At 36.7% G+C, this 19,537-nt stretch overlaps 2 protein-coding genes across 3 annotated transcripts in view; both read right to left on the bottom strand.

The window, feature by feature from the left end:
- Window positions 1–19,537, bottom strand: part of LOC125864743 (acyl-coenzyme A oxidase 4, peroxisomal-like) — a 1,153,105-nt gene that overhangs the window by 159,400 nt on the left and 974,168 nt on the right. The gene's annotated exons all lie outside the window — the stretch shown is intronic.
- On the bottom strand, window positions 11,456–14,892 carry LOC125864193 (uncharacterized). Its single transcript, XM_049544107.1, has 2 exons — window positions 12,247–14,892; window positions 11,456–12,163 (listed from the first exon to the last, which is right to left on the bottom strand). The coding sequence occupies exons 1-2, from the start codon at window positions 14,890–14,892 to the stop codon at window positions 11,456–11,458; spliced, it is 3,354 nt and encodes a 1,117-aa protein (XP_049400064.1).

The following is a 19,537-nucleotide window of genomic DNA, read 5'->3' as shown; positions in this document are numbered from 1 at the left end:
ATTAGGTTATCGGTTCGTAATGACTTGAGGTTTTTTCCTTAACGGATTAATCGATAATCCGATAGTAAATTAAATAATTATATTCAGACCATTTGGTATATAAATTCCTTGACTTAGAGTTTCGTTTCATACTTTTATTTCTGTCTATCTCAAACTTTTTGTTATTATATAATGTGACAATGTTTACTTTTAAGTAAGATGTTATCTGTCAACTCATGTGCATGGTTCCATTCGGTTCATCATCTTGTTTCTAACTGATTTTCGATGATTTTCTTGGGTCAAATGTTAACGGTTAAACCGATAAGTGAACTGATAACGATCAATAACCTATAAAATAATAATCAATAAGTCAATATACACTACAACAAATTCGATTATCAGGGACAAATAATTTCTTCATTTATAAATCATATTTCGTCACTAAAATTCTTGTGAGACGAAAAATAATTCGTCACTCAGTCATCACTAAATGTGTGTCTCTAAAAGTATACAAAGACGATTTAGTGCTTCGTCGCTAAAAGTATTATATTAACTATAAAAAGAAAAATCGTCCCCAAATGCTTAAACATTTGTGACAAATTCATTTGTCGTAAAAAGTATATTTTTTGTAGATAATAGTATGTTTTGTCACTAAAAAGGTTATTACTACCGACAAAATTATAACGTCGCTAATGACTATATTTTATATACAAAAAATTATTTTGTTATTAAATGTATTAATTAGGGACAATTTTATTATTATAAAAAAGATTAATTTTCCTATTATCCTCCCCCCACCCCCCACCCCTCTCAAATTTATTTTAAACTCCTCCCTAGGAGCTCCCACATCATGCTTTCTTGGGGATTCGAACTCACAACCTTAAGATTGGAAATAAGGAGTGCTTACCATCATATCAACTATCTCTTGTCTCTCATTTTTAATTTAGTTTCTACTTCATTCACTTCTTTCAAATTCAACATTTGTAGATATAATATATATATGATTATTTATACACATACACAAGTGCATGAAATTTACCACCCACAATTCATTCAAATGTAGATTATATTTTAATTAAACTGTATATTTTTTAACATATCTTTAAATATATTCAGTACGATTCTGTTATTTTATTCAGTTATTTTTATAAATTTTAAAAAATATATAGTACAATTATAAATTTAAATAAAATTAAACTTTCGATTTTATTTAAAAATTGAATAATCGGTTCAATTCGGTCAGCAAATCAATTTTTTTGTAAAAAAATAAATATTGATACCCATAACTATATATAGTACTTCATCATAATATATTTGAAATCCTAGGTTGTTCGTTTCTTTCATTTGTGCTTTCATTTTTTTAGTTTATTTCGATTTTTACACTGCTGGAAAAGTTAATAGAAATTCATGAAATATTTCGCACCTTTGCAAAGTCTAAGTTTGTAAGTTGATGTTATCTATGTATAGTTGATCTACGTGCATTTGTGGAATTACTATTAAATAACTACATATTTTTAGACAGAAGCAAGTAGATTGATTTAGTCTATGCAGTTTACCAATCACAAATCAATAGACACGCACAAAAAATAGCACCAAGACTTGAGAATTATTTTTTCTATCGTCTTTATCGATGAAAGTGTATCAAATAAAAAAACAAAAGTGTTAAACCAATAAATATTAGTGATCTAATGGCAGAATCGTACCCCACTCACGATACTTATAACCTGGATTGTATTTTTGAAATGATGCATAATTGTGTAATTTAAGAAAATTCATGAATTGAACTTTTTCATTTTTACAAAATGGACCGAATTCGTTGGTTTTAATTATTTTCCTCGCCAATTAACGAAATTGTATTTATTCTTTTTGAAGCATATTCTTATGAAGCACTTATATTATTCTTTTTGTAAGTTGTCACTTGTAATTATGAACAATTGTAGCAAAAAAATTTGTATTTAGATATGAATTTTTTTCGTAGCAAATAGTTGAATTATTCACTACTACTAAGTCGTTGCTATTTAACACCTTACATATTTTGTGACAATTTTTTTGTTGTCACTGAATCACAGATTGTTTAGAGACAATAAAATCTTTGTCACCAATTATTTATACTATTAGTGACAAAAATAAATATCATAATTAAAGTTAAATTCTTATAGCTAAAACTTATAATATTTAACTACAAATTCTCATTTGTCGATATTGTAACAACATATTTTTTTAGATGAAATTTTTTTGGGTAAAAAAATCAATAAATTTTAAGACAAAATAATTTGTCATGAATTAGATACATTATTAGTGACGAAATAATGTGTCACTGAAAACTTTAAATTCGTGACTAACACTACTTAACAAATGGCGCCAATTAATTTCTTGGTGGGAAACTTTAGTAGATGAAACTTTGCTACGGTTTTTTTTGTTTCGTCACTAAAAGTATGTGTCTCATATATTTAAGCACGAAAAGTAAATTTTGTCACTAAAAGCGAACAATTAGTGACGAATTTGATGTCGTAGCTAATAATTTCGTAGCTGTATATCATATTTGTTGTAGTGATATTAATGGTTCTATAGTAATTTAACATGTTTACAAATTGATAACCGATAAGTCTAACCGAACCGATCGATATGTGCACTAGTGAGCTACCTCTCACATCCCCATCACTCACTAATATCTTATTAGCTTCTCCCAAATATGTCCTCCAATAATGTTGCTTTCGGTGATGAAGACAGCCAGCTTTCTGGAAGCTTTAGTGAATTTTATGTTTTACACCACAAACAAATGGGAGGGGTGAGGGAGCAAATTTACTAAATTGTAAGCATTATTTCATATAGTCTATGGGAAATAATTTGTTTTGTTCCGTAAGATAAGAATAAAATTTATGTATATTTTATCAATCACAAACCTCACTTATGAAATCATAAAGGAAAACAAAAATAAAATTTATGTACATTTTATTTTTTGCAAACCTTACTAATTCTGAAATCATTCTGAATAAGTTGTTGAATTTAATAAAAGTTCTTCTAACAAGTCAGCACCCAAGTCTTCAAAAACCAAAACTGTTTTCTTCATCTTCTTCTTCCTATTTCTCCTCTTCACATTTTTCATTCTCATTTTATTTCTTTCCTTTAAAGCAGCTGCCGGAGACGAGCCATCTTCGATAAAAAAATTAATATTTTCTAGTGATTCTTGGACCTTTTTCATTGAAAAATTGAGAAGTGCTAAAGGACCGCGCATTGAAAATGCAGCTTGATCATAAACTAAAGCAGCTTCTTCAGCAGTATCAAATGTCCCTAGCCATACCCTAATTCCCTTTCTTGTTGAATCCCTTATTTCCGCCGCATATTTATCCCATGGCCTCTTTCTAACTCCTATGTAATGCTTTTCTTCATTTTTTTCTTTTTTATGATCTGCGTCTTTTCTCTTGATGGAATATGATGTCACTTTATTGTAGTTACTTCCTTTCAAGAAATTTGTAGTCTCTGAGGATGACAAACTTCTTGGTATATGATGATCATGATCATTCAACTCGGAATCAAATTCGCATATTAGAAATTCGTCTAGCAAGAAATCATAATTTGGGAATTGAAGGGATGAAATTTCCATATCCATAAGGCTTTGAGTGTTGGTTGAAAATTAATTATATTATATAGTGTTCAGAATCAACCTTGAAGTGAATGAATTAGAAATAAAAAAGGGAAATGAGACGGCTTTTTTTTGAACTATATCATAAACTCACACACATATATATATATATATATTTGCATTGGATAAGGGAGGACTTGAGAGAGATGGATAGATAAATACATATATCTTTAATTTTTCAAGATTTTCACCTCTATCTCTCTTGACTTAATTATTAATCCAGTTCTAGACCTCAAGTCTTTAACTCTTTTAAAAATGGCTAATTTAATGGATAATGAAGCTCTATCTAATCCTTAATTATGCATCAAAATAATCTTTCAAGTTAAAATTGAGAAAAAATAAATAAACCTGGGCCAATGTTTGGTATAAAATAGTACTACTAGATTGACATATGCTATGGCCAAGTGGCAAAATTTCAATGCTAGTTCACTTGAAAATGAAACGTCTCAAGCAAGTGCTTGGAGAGTATTTAATTTCTTTGAGCGGTGCTGGAGCCAAAATTTCTATGAAGAGGGTTTCAAGTATAAAGAAGTAAACACATAAAATTACAAGATGATAGACCGAGCGAAATACTAATCTCAAACACTCCAAATTTGAATAGCCTATTTGATCAAATTTTCAAACTTCACTAATTTTGGAAAAAATCGTTTGTTATCAAAAGTTTCTTTTTCTTCGAAAAATAGAGTAATGTGCATGATCAATCTAACTTATTTTTCTTTTCTTTTTAGTTAGTTTAAAAAAGAATGTCTTTTTTCCTTTCTAACAACTCTTAGTTTCAATTTTCAACATGACATATTTACGACCACAAGATAAAAAAATATTTTAATACATTTGATATATTTTCAACTTAAAATCACTGAATTCCAAAAATTTCTTTACTATCATATATTTAATATCTAAGTAGTATTTGTTTTAAAAGTGATGGACAAGTGATCTAAATGGTCTCAATCTCTCTATTGAAGAAGTTGAAGTGCATCAAGATCGTGACATTTGCAAGTATTGATTTTAAATTTGACAAAGACATATATAGTAATCTGCAATATCTTCAAGGTCTTGGTATGAGTTGATTATACATTCAACATAATACATACAAGAATATGTAGTTGATATAGAATCTTGCGACCAAGACGAAGCTAAATAGGATCGAGGGGTTCATTCGAAAATTTTGAATGGATAATTTGACTTTTCTTCTACTCACCTAGTCTAGGAAAATTAAAAGATAGAATAGAGGAAGTAAATCATGATGAAGCAAAATGATGGAAAAATTGAGGGCACATAGAGAAGTAAATTAAAATGGTTATTGTTTTGTAGGTGCACTTTCCTAATTTAATAACATTTGATGCCCATTAGTTTCAATTAAAGACGTTAACTCTTCTAAGATATTACATAATGTCATCTAAAAATAAAGTCTAAAATATGCTATTTATTCAGCCAATTTAAATTTAAATAAAAATATATCTTGAAAAGTGAAAACCAACAACAACAACAAAAAAAATAGATCCAAATTAGAGAAATGAGTCAAAATCCCAAAGGTCAATAAACGTGGAATGAGGTGGAACACGTGCTCAAGACTATTGTTGCTTCAATACATAATTCCACAATTTTGTATGTCTTTAAAATGTCACAATCTTTAGTGACTTGGACCTTACATATTAACTTGATGATAGACTTCAAAACCCTTTTTTAATAAAACAAAAATAATTGGTAGGAAGGGTGTTTCTTGTAATAAAGCTTACGACGATATGATTTGATTGAGTTATGTGAAAATCATACGAAAAGAAAAAAGAGGTATGAGATAACCATAACGAATGCGTCGGAGGGATGCTAATTGGTTGATGTTATTTCTCCCGGATCTTAACTTCTTCTTTTTTTAGGGCAAATCGATCAAATTTGATCAAATCACACTATTTAGATTAATAGAACCAATGAATATCGAATATTGAATAATTATACAAAATATCCTTTGATAAGAAAAAGTAAGCAAATACTAACATAAAATGTTTATACAATTCACTTGTGCCCGATGTTTAAATAGTTTTAAATAAATGATACATATCTTCACATAATTCTTATAACTAAATGATAGTTGATTAATGCATGATTATTTTCATTCGGTAGGTAACTTATAATCATGATAAATTAGAATAATTTGATGTAAATCCTTTTTAAAAAATATAGTTTTTGACATTAAAGTATAGTCTTATGTTCACGTAATAACATTGGAAATTAATTCAATAATTAAAGTGGAAGTCAAGTCAGTATGGTTATCGCATGGGACATTAGAAAAGACCTTTTGATGTCACTATCACAATAGCAGTTTTTAACGACAATAATATATACATTAACAGAGAGTATTAGAATCTCTATCAACATAAGCTAATTGTCATTATTGGATCTAATATATATCGTTATAGACTTTAAAAATATTTTTTAAAAAATTAATTACCTCTGATAATACATATTTAGCGGTAAAATTTTCATGGGAAATTTGTTACCATGACTCGTTGCTATTTTTTTTTAAAAAAAGAAGAAGATGATTTCACATATGTTAGTACTCCTGTGCGGCTGCGTTAAAAATTTGCGAACAAACCAAAAGTGAAGATTAATTTCTATCTTCAACCATTATACGAAAGAAAAATTAAAGTTTTTATCGGTAATAGTTGGTTGTCATTAGATCTAATATTGCTATAGATTTTAGGGACATTTACAAAAAGTGTTAATTGCCTCTAAAAGTACATATTTAGAGTGTGTTTGGTATGAATGGAAATATTTTCCATGGAAGGTAAAAACTCTATATCCGCGTGATTGTTCGATTGCACGGAGTTTCGATTTCCATCATATCAGATAGAGGTACGCAAGTTACTTCTAACTTTTATAGGACCTTGTAGGCTGAGTTAGGTACTAGATTGGATCTTAGTACCACATTTCACCCTCAGACCGATGGACAGTCTGAGCGAACAATTCAAGTGTTGGAAGATATGCTTCATGCGTGCGTGATAGATTTTAGTGGTTATTGAGATCATTTCTTACCCTTGGGCCTTGGTAGAGTTTTCGTACAAGAATAACTATCACTCAAGTATTGATATGGCTCCATTTGAGGCATTGTATGAAAGGAAATGTAGGTTTTTCATTGGTTGGTTTGATGTATTTGAGGTGNAAGGAAATGTAGGTTTTTCTGGTTGGTTTGATGTATTTGAGGTGAGACCTTGGAGTACTGATCATTTGGAGGAATCGTTAGATAAGGTGAAATTCATTCAAGTGAAGTTTCTAGCAGCTGCGAGCAAGCATAAAGAGTATGCAGACTGGAAGTTCAAGGACTTGGAATTTATGGAGGGAGAACAAGTGTTGCTGAAGGTTTCACCCTTGAAGAGTGTGATGAGATTTGGTAAGCGAGGTAAGCGTAGTTCGAGGTATATTGAGTAATTTGAAGTTCTTAAACGTGTGAGAGAGGTGGCCTATGAGTTGACTTTGCCTCCAAAATTTTTTGAAGTACACCTGATATTTCATGTGTCTATATTGAAGAAATATCATGATAATACAAATTATATTATTCGCTGGGATTCGATCCTGCTTGATGAGAATCTGTCTTATGAGGAGGAGTGTGTAGCTATTCTAGATTGAGAGGTCCGCTAGTTGAGGTCAAATGAGATTACATCTATCAAGGTCCAGTGGAAGAATCGGTCGGTTGAAGAGTCCACTTGGGAGACTGAGGCTGATATGCATGAAAGATATTCACATATTTTCATCGAGTCAGGTACCCTTTCTTACCCTCGCCTTTCTTTTGACCATTCGGAACGAACGGTGGGTAAATTGGTATCTAATGTAATGATCATTTAGGTGATTTCGAATACTAGACCTACTTCTTCCATAAAAAAACCTTCCTGTAAATTTTAAATCAGAATTTTGAACTATTCAATTAACTATCGTTATTTATTTGATGGGTCCTTATTAAATAATTATTTTTTATTAGTTGATGGTTAATGAGTCATGTCCATAATTTATATAGTACTCTTATCACATGCATGACCCATATGTAGGAAGAAGTTAGTGGAATTTTAATATTTATTTAATGATTAGTTCATAATAATTGCCCTAAATAATTAAAAGACAGACGAAAAGAGTTACCTGTGCACGAACTACAAAGCATAAATGTGATATTTCTCCAGATAAAACTACATTTGAATTTCAATATTGTTTTAAAATGATAATTTCTGATAGATGAAAAATCCTTTCATTACTATAATAATTGGATTGGGAAGAAAAGAAAAGGGATATTGGCAAAGGTGATGTTATATATATGTTGTTGCTGCAATAGAGTGTATGATCTGAGGTGCAAAAATGATTAGTTTTTCGTGAATTGTCCATAATGTGCCGCGTGGGTCTTTTTCCAAATTTGTTTCTTATAGTTATTATATTATGATTCAAATTTTGATATATTGGTATATGTAATTAACTATTAGATATATTATATTATATAAATATCATTAAATTTATGATATTTAGAGAAAATTGAGACTTAATTCTAAGCTTGAAATTTATGAAATATGAGACTTGATATATTAGTTGGCATAAAAAATTAGGAAATTGATTATAGGTTTGAGTGAGTTTTTTATGTCTAGGCTAGAAATATAGTAATATGAGTGTCTACGAACTCGTTTGCTTACGAATATTGTATACTTGATATATTGAAAATGTTCAGAGACATTGAGAAAAGGAAAAGCATTGGGGAATTAGCCTGCTTGACTATGGTTCTTCGATTAAGGTAGATTATGGTTTATTCTATGTGATAGAGAGACTCTTAATAGTGATTGATAGTCAATGAGTAATGTTGTAAAATATTCTACGTACTTAATTATTGTGGTTTGAATGATCTATATGTTGTTGTGATTGATCTGTAATACCAAGACCGTAAAATCCATGATCATGAACTTACTCTATCAAAATGATGCCTTGAATAAATAAGACTTGATGAAATATTGTTACGAAAGTGAAAAATGATGATAAAGAATGATTAATTAACTATATTATTGGACCGGGTGTCATGTTTTGGTATGGTAATATTAAAGGAAAACATATCAAAATAACTTAGTATACTCAATTTCAAAGAACCCATTTCCCAAAAAAGAGTGGTGTGGAGGCCTGAGTCTTCATGTGTGTTCTTGATATTGTTGGTTAATTACGTACTTGCTTCATTGTTGTTGTCACTTGTTCATGTTCCTTATTGCTTGCCACCTGCTAAGTGTTATAGTTGATTTTATGTTATTACTTTATGCATGTTAATTTCTATTTTGAGTCGGTCGATGATATATACTCAGTAAATGTTGTCATGTACTGATCTCTACTTGTATTTTTTCTCCGTTTTCCTTTTGAAGAGTGCAACGAGCATACCAACAACTTTGACTCATCCATAACTTTAGCCAGTCTCCAATACATCAGGTTTTAGGGTGAGCTATTCCTTCTAGCTCGTGTTGGAATTCCTCGGTTATGGCAAGATGTCCTTAGATTTCGAGCACAACTATTCTATTTATCTATTCTGGTGTTTTCGATACTCTCAGACTTGATATTTTGAAATTAGATGTCTTTAATGTGATGACTTTCATATTTGGGATGTTATGTAATAGACTCTAGTTGATTTTATTTCTTACTTTAATAAGATTTGAGTTTTCATATTGTTGTTGTATTTCATAAGTTGAATAGCTAATATAAGTTGAGGTTTGCATTCGTTGATTTCCCCACCTAGAAGATTAAGTGTGTGTGTCATTCATGACCCATTTTGAATCGTGACAGTCTGAGTACTTAAAACTGGAGTTTTTGTTAAAATTGTATCACATAAAGTGTTTGTTTGAGCTATGTGACAAAGAAATGACTATACCTTTAAATTTGCAAAGATCCCTAATTCTTTTTTACTTTTGTTTGCTAAGTTCATTCAATTTATTTTTGGTCCTATGTAAATTTATTTAATGTTGTTTGCTTTAAATTTTTTTGGTCAGTAATCTAATTGTATTTTGTTTCTCAAGTTGATTCATTTTTTTTCCTAATCATTTTTAGGTCCAATGTGTATATAGCCTAATGTCACAGACTTAGAGTGTTGGCTAAAGTTCCGTGCGGCCCTAACAATTTACTCACTACTCTTTCAAGATCTTGTAAACTCAAGGAAGCCTTTAGGATTTGGATCGCTAAGAGAATGCTTAAGAAAGACTTAGAAAGAACAAAGAGAGAGTTTTGGAAGAAGGCTTTTTGTATTGCTTTGGAGAATGCTTTACACTTGAGTGATGCCTTGCAAATGAGAGGCACCTCTATTTATACTACTTCCTAAGGACTAAAGTGCAATTCATATTTACATGAGAAGTCCCTAAGGTATTTACATATTGGCCCCCTTTCTAGAGAATTATACATAATCTAGAGTTCTCCAAGGCCTTCTTGAAGTCTCCAAGGCATTCTAGAGTTCTCTACTTGACTCTAGAAACCTCTACGCCTACTTGGCTGCAAAATTTGGCTCGAATAGTGGCGGGACATGACACGCTCCCCCATCCGATGATGCGACGACCACGGCGCACTGCTGCAGAAAATCCCGGATTTGGTCTTTAAATTGTCACAAGTCTTCATATTTCTCCCATGTGGCCTCCTCTGGAGATTGTCCCTTCCAATGCACAAGGAACATGGCGCTGGCTTGTTGACCCCGCTTCCGTTTGGCTTGATAATCTATGATAGCTTCAATCTCCCGGTCATGCGAGGCAGTGACAGTGATGGGGCCCAGCGGGGTTGGTTTCGGCTGGTGTCTTTCTTGTCCTCATGGTAAGGCTTGAGGACGCTTGCATGAAACACCGGATAGATTTTGAAGTGTGGAGGCAACTCCACCTTGTATGAGATCTTGCCCACCTTGACAACGATCTTGAACGGACCCTCATATTTTCGCACTAAGTTTTGATGAACGTCTCTTAGTGCCTTGAACTGTCTTGGATTGAATTTCACCAAGACCATGTCGCCTTCCTTATAGTCTGTGGGACGCCTCTTGCAGTCGGCAAACTTTTTCATCTTGTTTGCTGCCTTGTCTAAGTAGGACTTGGTAGTGTCAAGCTGCTCTTCCCATCCTTTGGCAAGATGGTAAGCTTTCAAACTCTTCCCTTCGAAAGCGGCCGGTAAAGAATGCGGAGTTTGGGGCTGTTGGCCCGTCGCCAATTCAAATGGTGTGCGCCCGGTGGACTCACTCCTTTGTAAGTTATAAGAAAATTGTGCCATGTCTGGGAGTTTGGCCCAATCCTTCTGATGCGCACTAACATAGTGCCTTAAGTAGCACTCCAGCAGGGCGTTGACGCGTTCGGTCTGGCCGTCGGTCTGCGGGTGGAAATTTGTGGAGAAGTGAAGTTTTATGCCAAATATCTCGAACAGCTCCTTCCAAAAGTTCCCAGTAAAGCGGGGGTCTCGGTCGCTAGTGATGTGCCTTGGCAGCCCCCAATATTTCACCACGTTCTTGAAGAACAATCGAGCGGCCTCATTTGCGGTGCATCCGGCTGTGGCGGGTATGAAGGTAGCATACTTTGAGAACCTGTCCTCCACGACCATGATAGTTTCGTACCCGTCGGACTTAGGTAGGGAGGTGATGAAGTCCATAGTTACGCTTTCCCATGGACGTTCCGCTACGGGTAGCGACTCTAGTAGTCCTCCTGGATGCCTTTGCTTTACCTTGTCTTGCTGGCACACAAGACAAGTCTACACATAGCACTTGATATCGTCTCGCATGCGTGGCCAGAAATAGATAGCCTCAATCAGTGCCCTGGTTCGTCGCTGCCCTGGATGCCCGGCCCTCGGTGTGTCGTGGCTTTCCTTGATTATTCACCGCCTGATAGTCCCGAATCTCGGCACGTAGACCCTTCGACCGGTCGTGAGCAAGAGGCCATCCTCTACCCAAAAGCGCCTAGTCTTGCCTTGGGCGGCTAGCTCCATCAGCTTCTTGGCCTCAGGATCATGTTGCATGCCATCTCTGATTGCATCTTGAATATCGCAATGGGCTGTCGTGATGGCACCAAGTTCGGCTTTTCTGCTTAGCGCATCGGCCACAACATTGCCTCTTCCCGATTTATACTCCAAGGCGTAGTCGAACTCGGCTAGAAAGTCTTGCCACCTAGCTTGTTTTGGGGTGATCTTTTTCTGTGATTGAAAGTAGCTAGTGGCTACGTTGTCCGTCTTGACCACAAACTTGGAGCCTAACAAGTAGTGTCTCCACGTATGCAGGCAATGTACTATGGCCGTCATTTCTTTTTCCTTCACCGTATAGCGCCGTTCGGTCTCGTTCAGCTTGCGGCTTTCGAATGCTATTGGGTGTTTTTCTTCCATTAAAACTCCCCCAATGGCAAAGTCTGAGGCATTTGTGTGTACTTCGAAGGTCTTCGAAAAGTCGGGCAGTGTCAAGACCGGTTTTTCTGTTATCGCGGCCTTGAGACCTTCGAAGGCTTGTTGGCACTCCGCGCTCCAAACCCATGGCTTATTTTTCTTCAATAACTCGGTCAGCGGAGCGGCCTTTGCAGATATCCCCTTATAAACCTATGATAATAATTTGCAAGTCCAAGGAACGATCGTAGTTCAGTCACTTTAGTGGGCACCTCCCATTCTTGGATTGCCCGTACTTTGGCCTCGTCCATCCGTAGTTCGCCCTGGCTAATGATACGACCTAAGAAATGCACTTCATGTTGGGCAAACTCGCATTTCTCCCGCTTAATATAAAGCTGGTTTTCTCGTAAGACTTTCCTTAGATGCTCTACGTGCTCCTCCAAGGTGTTGCTGTAGATGACTATGTCGTCCAAGTACACCACCACGAACTGATCCAGGTAGGGGTGAAAGATCTTGTTCATCAGCGTGCAGAACGTGGCGGGTGCGTTGGTTAGGCCAAAAGGCATCACCAACCACTCGTATGCTTCATATCTGGTAACGCACGCTGTCTTCGGCTCGTCCCCCTCTGCGATGCGTACTTGGTAGTAACCTTTTTGGAGGTCCACCTTCGTGAAGTACTTCGCTTGTCCAAGTCTGTCAAATAAATCTGCAATAAGCGGGATAGGATATTTGTTCTTAATTGTTACCTTATTAAGCGCCCGATAGTCGATGCATAAGCGCAAGGATCCATCCTTCTTCTTTTGGAATAATACCGGCGCGCCATAAGGTGCCTTGGATGGATGGATGTGTCCGGCCTCGAGGAGCTCCTTCAACTGCTTCATTAGCTCCTCCAGTTCGGGTGGAGCCATGCGGTAAGGGGCATGTGCGGGTGGCTTGGCTCCAACTTCCAGCTCTATCTTGTGATATATCTCGCGCCTTGGAGGTAGGATCTTTGGCAGCTCGGCTGGCATCACATCCTTGTTTTCTTCAAGGACCTTCTCTACGATCGGTGGCAAGGATTCCCTAGCACCATTGTCTTCTCTCGAACTTGCAATGATAGCTAAGAACGTCGACTCTCCTTTCTTCAGGCCTTTCATGATCTGCATGGCCGATAGGAGGGCGTGTTCTTCCTTCTTTGGTACCTTGACTAGAGGTACCATGCATGACCCTTCCCGCTCCAGGACCATGAGTCGTTGGAGTTGGGGGTCAATCATCGTGTGGCACCACTGGAAGAACTCTTGCCCAAGAATAATGTCAAAGATATCCAAAGGAGCGACGGTAAATTTTGTCTTACCTTGCCAACTTCCCAACGTGATGCTCACTCCTTGGGTGATTCCGCACACGGGGGTCGGTGGTGCATTGACCGTCTTGAGGCGGGTGTTGCTTGGAACATAGTTCAGCCCTAACCTCTCTGTCGCCGTCTTGGTCATGATGTTTGCTTCTGCCCCGGTGTCCACCATGGCACGAGCTGTACGTCCATTAATGGAGATGTCTACATACTGTGTGCTGAAGTCTCCTGGCTTCTCTGTCTGCTTGGCTATCGCCCTGCATAGTCCAACCATGCCCAACTGCGTCGTGCCTGCGTCTTGCCCTTGCTCCTGTGCGTCCTTCTCCTTTCGTTCGCGTAGGATGACACCAAGGTTCTTCATCTCCGGGCACCTGGCATAGCCGTGTGGTCCTTCGCATATGTAGCAACCATCTCCCTTAGTGGTCTGCGCCTTCTTCTCCGTGTAGTTCTGGCGCACGAATCGTCTGTTGTCCGGCTTGTGGGGGTTGTGCTGCTTGGGGTGTGCCTGCTGCTCCTTGCCTCGGCCACGGTCTCCCCCACCTTTGGCATGACTGCTCCTTGCATCCTTGCCCTTTGCCTTGTCATGCTGATCATGTTTGAAATCTGTCAAAGACTCGGCCTGGGTGATGGCTTCATCTATGGTCTTGACCTGTCGCCGCTCCAACTCCGTCTTGGCCCAATTCTGTAACCCGTCCATGAAGTGGAACAACATGTCTTCGTCCGTGAGGTTGGGAATCTGAAGCGTTAGAGTTGTGAACTCTTTCACGTACGCCCGAATGCTTTCTGTTTGCTTCAGCTCCCGGAACTTGCGCTTAACCTCGTATATGACGTTATTAGGAAAGAAGGCTTTCTTGAATTCTTCGCGAAATTGCTCCAACGTGTTGATGGTGCACGTCCCCTTCCTTATCTCGGCTTCTTTGCGCCTCCACCACAGCATGATCATCTCTGAAAAATACAACACGACAATGTTGATCTTGGTCTCATCACTCTTCACTCGGCTACACTTGAAGTAATTCTCCAAGTGCCACAAGAAATTCTCCACCTCTTGAGCATCGCGGATGCCTTTAAACATGGGTGGCTTAGGAGCCTCGACCCTGGCTTCCCTATCACGGTGGGGTGATGCAGATCCTCCAGCTTCCATGCCTTCCTTGAGTGTCCTCATTTCAGCCTTCATGGTTTCAATTGTGTTCAATGCCTCCATGAGCCGACACTCCAAGGAGGTGATGGCCTCCTTCATCTCGAACTCGGCCCGCTGGCGTCCTTCCAACTCCTTGTGGATGTTTTCGGTCTCCTCAAGGGTGAAGTCTTTAAGAGTCTTGAATTTGCCATCAGCCACGTTCATGCGTCGGCCTAATATCTCCACGGCCTGCCTGGACACTTCAACCCTTGAGACCCACTCTTCTCCTGCAGTGACGTCGATGGCCCCCTCGCCGTGTTCATCGTCACTGGCCTCGGTGGTTGAGGGTGGATGAGATGTTAGCGCCTCGCTTGGTGTAGGATCCAGCAGCATTTCCTCAGGACTCTTTTGGTGTTTCTTTCCCTTTTGGGACTTCTTTCCACCATCCGGAGGAATGTTGGTGGTGCTAGCGGCGTTTACGTCCCCTTCAGTTGGCATTCCCTTAGTGCAAACCTTTGCTCTGATACCATTTTGTCACGGACTTAGAGTGTTGGCTAAAGTTCCGTGCGGCCCTTGACAATTTACTCACTACTCTTTCAAGATATTATAAACTCAAGGAAGCCTTTAGGACTTGGATCGCTAAGAGAATGCTTAAGAAAGACTTAGAAAGAACAAAGAGAAAGTTTTGGAAGAAGCCTTTTTGTATTGCTTTGGAGAATGCTTTACACTTGGTGATGCCTTGCAAATGAGAGGCACCTCTATTTATACTACTTCCTAAGGACTAAAGTGCAATTAATATTTACATGAGAAGTCTCTAAGGTATTTACATATTGGCCCCCTTTCTAGAGAATTCTACATAATCTAGAGTTCTCCAAGGCCTTCTTGAAGTCTCCAAGGCATTCTAGAGTTCTCCACTTGACTCTAGAAACCTCTACGCCTACTTTGCTGCAAAATTAGGCTCGAATAGTGGCGGGACATGACACTAAGGTCGGCTCATCGGTAGCCAACCCAATATTAAGTAGGAAAAGTTACGTTGTTAAGCAAATTTATACTACTTAATTAGTTATTATAGCTATAGTTTGCTATAATTACCACTCGCGACTAACATTCACCATTAATTACGTGGCCTGACTTCAAATTTGTATAATTTGCCACGTTTGTATAATTCTTCATATTTGTATGATTCGCAACTAACAATTCTTCGTTTGATTTGTAATTATATACGATGGTTTGTATTTTGTATATGATGATGATTTCCTTTGGTTTTTCAGTTTTGTCACCATAGACATTCAATCTTTTTGTCTATAACTTTTTAAAGTTTGTATAAACATGTAGTTTTTAAATTTTCTATAATATAATATTTTTTTGGTAAGTAAGCATTTTATTACCAAAGAGAAGTTTACAGCTCAAAAAAAAAGGAAAAAAAGAACTATTCCGACTAGATCGAACCCGAATAATAACCTTTAATCTCCTAACCATCTATCGACTATTTTAGCTTGGATAGTAGTTCAACATCGTCAAGTATTTAGTTAATTTCACTTTGAGACAACCTCTAAAATATACATCTTGAATTATTCTCTTCACAAGGACCAATATTTCTCTTCTGCCTTGAAAACACAATTTGGGTCCTCTCTTGCCATTCTATAAATTGTTGCTGCAGTACTATTCCCATTATGGTGATTCACTTCCAATGTAAGTTCTTCTTCCCATTCTTTTGCTTGTCGTCTTTGTCCTAGCCATTGTAGTAGCTTGTTCCACGCTGATGTTGAAACAAAGCACCCAAAGAAAAGGTGTAAGATCGACTCATTCTCTGATTCACACAAAGGGCATACTGGATTAACACTCATTCCCCAGTGAATCATCCTATCCTTCATGTACAACCTTCCATGACCAACCAACATCATAATGAACAACTATTTGGGGGAAGAAGAGGTATTGCAAACTAACTTCTTCCATCTTACTTTTGGAAACACCCCTTGCACCAATTGGTACATCTTTTTTTACAGAAAAATAGTGCAATCTTTGGAATTGATCATCTGTGTAACCAACAGCTTCCACGTACTCCGTAGCTTTGAAGATTTTCTTGATAAGCCAAGATGCTTGTTTTGTATTGGCCTCCCATAGAGTTTCGCCCTTTACATAATACATGTGAACCCATTTAATCCATAACTTATCTTTTTTATGGCTAAGAGTCCACAAGAGTTTGCAAAGAGTAGCCTTGTTCCAAGAAGAAATATTGAGAAAGTTCACTCCACTAGTAGTCTTAGGCATACAAGGTTTGTCCCAGGCTAGCGAAGCATTCTTTGAAACCTTCACTCCTCCTGTCCAGATGAAAATTCTGCAATTTTTTTCAATAGCCTGAACTAACTTCTTAGGAAGAAAAAAGATTTGAGACCAATACACTTGAATGAAGAAGAGAACACTTTTCAGAAGTTGTACTCTCTCAGCATAAGAAAGAAATTTAGAGGTCCAAGAAGTTACTCTTGTTTTATATTAAAAATAGATTTAGACTGGTTTTAAGAGTCGCCACATAATTTTTAAAGGGAAATTAAGAAAACTGTCGTTTTCAAAAGACTAAAACAGAAAATCTAATGAAAACTTAAAAGGGGTTCGGGGTACTTATTAGCATTTCGGGAAGGATTTGAAAGCAACTGAAATTCTCGCTAATACGCGGTTATTCGGCAATTAACTATTTGGCTAAACTGTTTTAAAATAAAAGCATACATGACTAAATTATGAAAATAAACAATTTGAAACTTGAAATTATTTTTAAGGGAAGGGAAAGTATTATAAGGGTATTTACTTTAAGTGAAATACAATAAATATTCCAAAGGTCAATTAAAAAATAAGTTTGTTTTAATTTAACTCAAAATGACTTTCTTTTTGGGGAGTTGAATTTTTAAAACCTTAAGATTAACATCAATTAATAACAAGTAAACATGTAAAAAACAATAAAAATAAAGAGAGAGACGTGGGCCCAAGTCTGGTTTTTCTGTCCGCCTGGCCCAACACTTGGGCCTAATTTAATTTTGGGTCTTTGGCCCAATTCTTGCCACCTGTCCTAAATTCTAACAAGATAATAATAAGTAAAATGACAAGGGCTTAGGTCCAAAATAACAAAATACAACTTTGGAATTAAGAGTAGGCCTCTGTCCCAGTCTTTTCAATTTTTTCGATCCGCTGCATATTCTTTCAACTCTGAGATCTATTCGTCGATTTTTTATAACTGGCCGACTTGGATAAAAAGGAATTGGGCTTCCGTAGTCCAAAGAAAAATGCAAGGATGAGGTCCGTAGTACCCGAACAAATTTTACATGTATAAAAAAAAGAAACAGAATGTAAGTAACCACTCGCTGATTTAATAAGGGAAATCAAATAAAAATAAATCAACATGCCACAACTTCAAGTCTTGCACACTACAACAAAGAACAATTCACTTTAAATTGAACAATTATCACATGCCAGGAAATCAATCACACAACTATACTCCGATACGATTAAGGGTCCTTACAATGTTATGAAAAAAAAACAGTTGGAATGAAGAAACACCATATTCAAGGTGGATGCGTGGATTGACTTACACAATAGTCACTTTAGAACACAAGCCAACAAGCAGGGAAAAAAAATCTTACTTAGCGATTAACAAATGCTATGTCCCACAATTATTAGATCAACAATGCTACACTACTCTAAGTGATTTTTGCTGGAATAATGAGATCATGACAAGTTTCAAAATGTTGTAGCTAACCCAAAATACCAGACCAAGTAAACACACATTCAAATAAAAAGCATAAGAACTCAAAGCTAATGTCAAATATCTGAGCCAAATTAAAGTAGTGGGTAGGAAAAAAAAAATTAAGAAAAAAAAATGGAAATCACAGACAGTAGGGAAAGTATGCTATCGACTCAGGTAAAAATGAGACATTTTCAACTAAAAAACGATGGCATGAAGATAAAACTTGACTTAAGCACGTCACATAAGACAACAAAACATCAAAGAAATAGGTGAAAATTACATGGTTAGAACAAGCATGAGACTAATATCAACCATATTAGCTTATTAGAGAACTTAAGCTTACATGAATATTAGCATTAAACAACTTAAACAAGGCACGCTCGATACTTAAGCACGACATACACAAAATAGAACAGATTAATAACACTCGAGTGAAGGTTCAAAAAGGGGAACGTCTAAACGCGCTCGAACAGAGAAAGACAGTAACAACCATACTTGATAAAATTTAGCAAAAACCTCAAACGATATTATGACTAATCCATGAAAGCAAACTAGCATACATAACTCATATTAACAACATCATCCACTTAATAAGGACTAATTAGCGAACACCCCTAGAATAGCGATTTTCCAATATTAACAAAACAAAACAGAAAAAAAAAGATGAAGAGAAAAGCCAGAGAAAAGCCATGTCACGCCCCGAGTCTACACCCTGGGCGGGACCGGCACTCGGAGACCATAACTGGCCCCAAGCGAACCCTTGGCCTGGCTTTCTTAACTCAGCGGAAACCTAACTCAACAGAATAACTTCATGCAAAGCAAAGTCATAAGACAACTTAACTGATACAAATCTGGCCAACAAGGCACCTCGGGTCTCAACATAGAATATTTACATATATAAGAGACTCAAAACTAACTGACTGACTGTCTATGAAGCCTCTACAATACTGAGATAGATGTTGGGACAGACCCCACAACATCCTACTAGGACAAAACTAAGAACACAAAATAACCGAGTCCTCCGGAAAGAAAGAAGGCGCACCACTGACTCTGGGGTGCTCAGCTGGATCAACGACGTGCAGGATGTTGATCCGGGGTACCTGTATCTGCATCATAATAAGATGCAGGCCAACTGACATCAGTACATGGAATGTACGAGTATGTGAGCTGGAAAACTAAGCAACATAGGCTAGAAGGAGATCTGGAAGAAACTGAATAGCTTACCTGGCTCAACTCCACTCAACCTGACTGACTTCTTTCAATATAAGTCAATTTAAAACAAGTGCGATATAAAGAAAGACTGTTTAAAACATGCTATAAACTCTGTGTGTATACAAAGATACAATAAGCCTGAAATGTATATAGAAATACAATGAACTGATGTATATAAAAATACAATAGCTTCTG

This window comes from Solanum stenotomum, chromosome 5 (genome assembly GCF_019186545.1).
Source record: "Solanum stenotomum isolate F172 chromosome 5, ASM1918654v1, whole genome shotgun sequence".
NCBI classification, from domain to species: domain Eukaryota; kingdom Viridiplantae; phylum Streptophyta; class Magnoliopsida; order Solanales; family Solanaceae; genus Solanum; species Solanum stenotomum.
Note: the sequence above shows the minus strand (reverse complement) of the source record. Positions and strands in the feature narration are given on the sequence as shown.

Excerpts from the sequence above, each read along its gene's own strand:
- LOC125864193 (XM_049544107.1), bottom strand. The coding sequence starts at position 14,892 with ATGCCAACTGAAGGGGACGTAAACGCCGCTAGCACCACCAACATTCCT. Across the intron at positions 12,164-12,246 it reads TACGGATGGACGAGGCCAAA|GTTTATAAGGGGATATCTGC; the intron begins GTACGGGCAATC and ends TTATTATCATAG.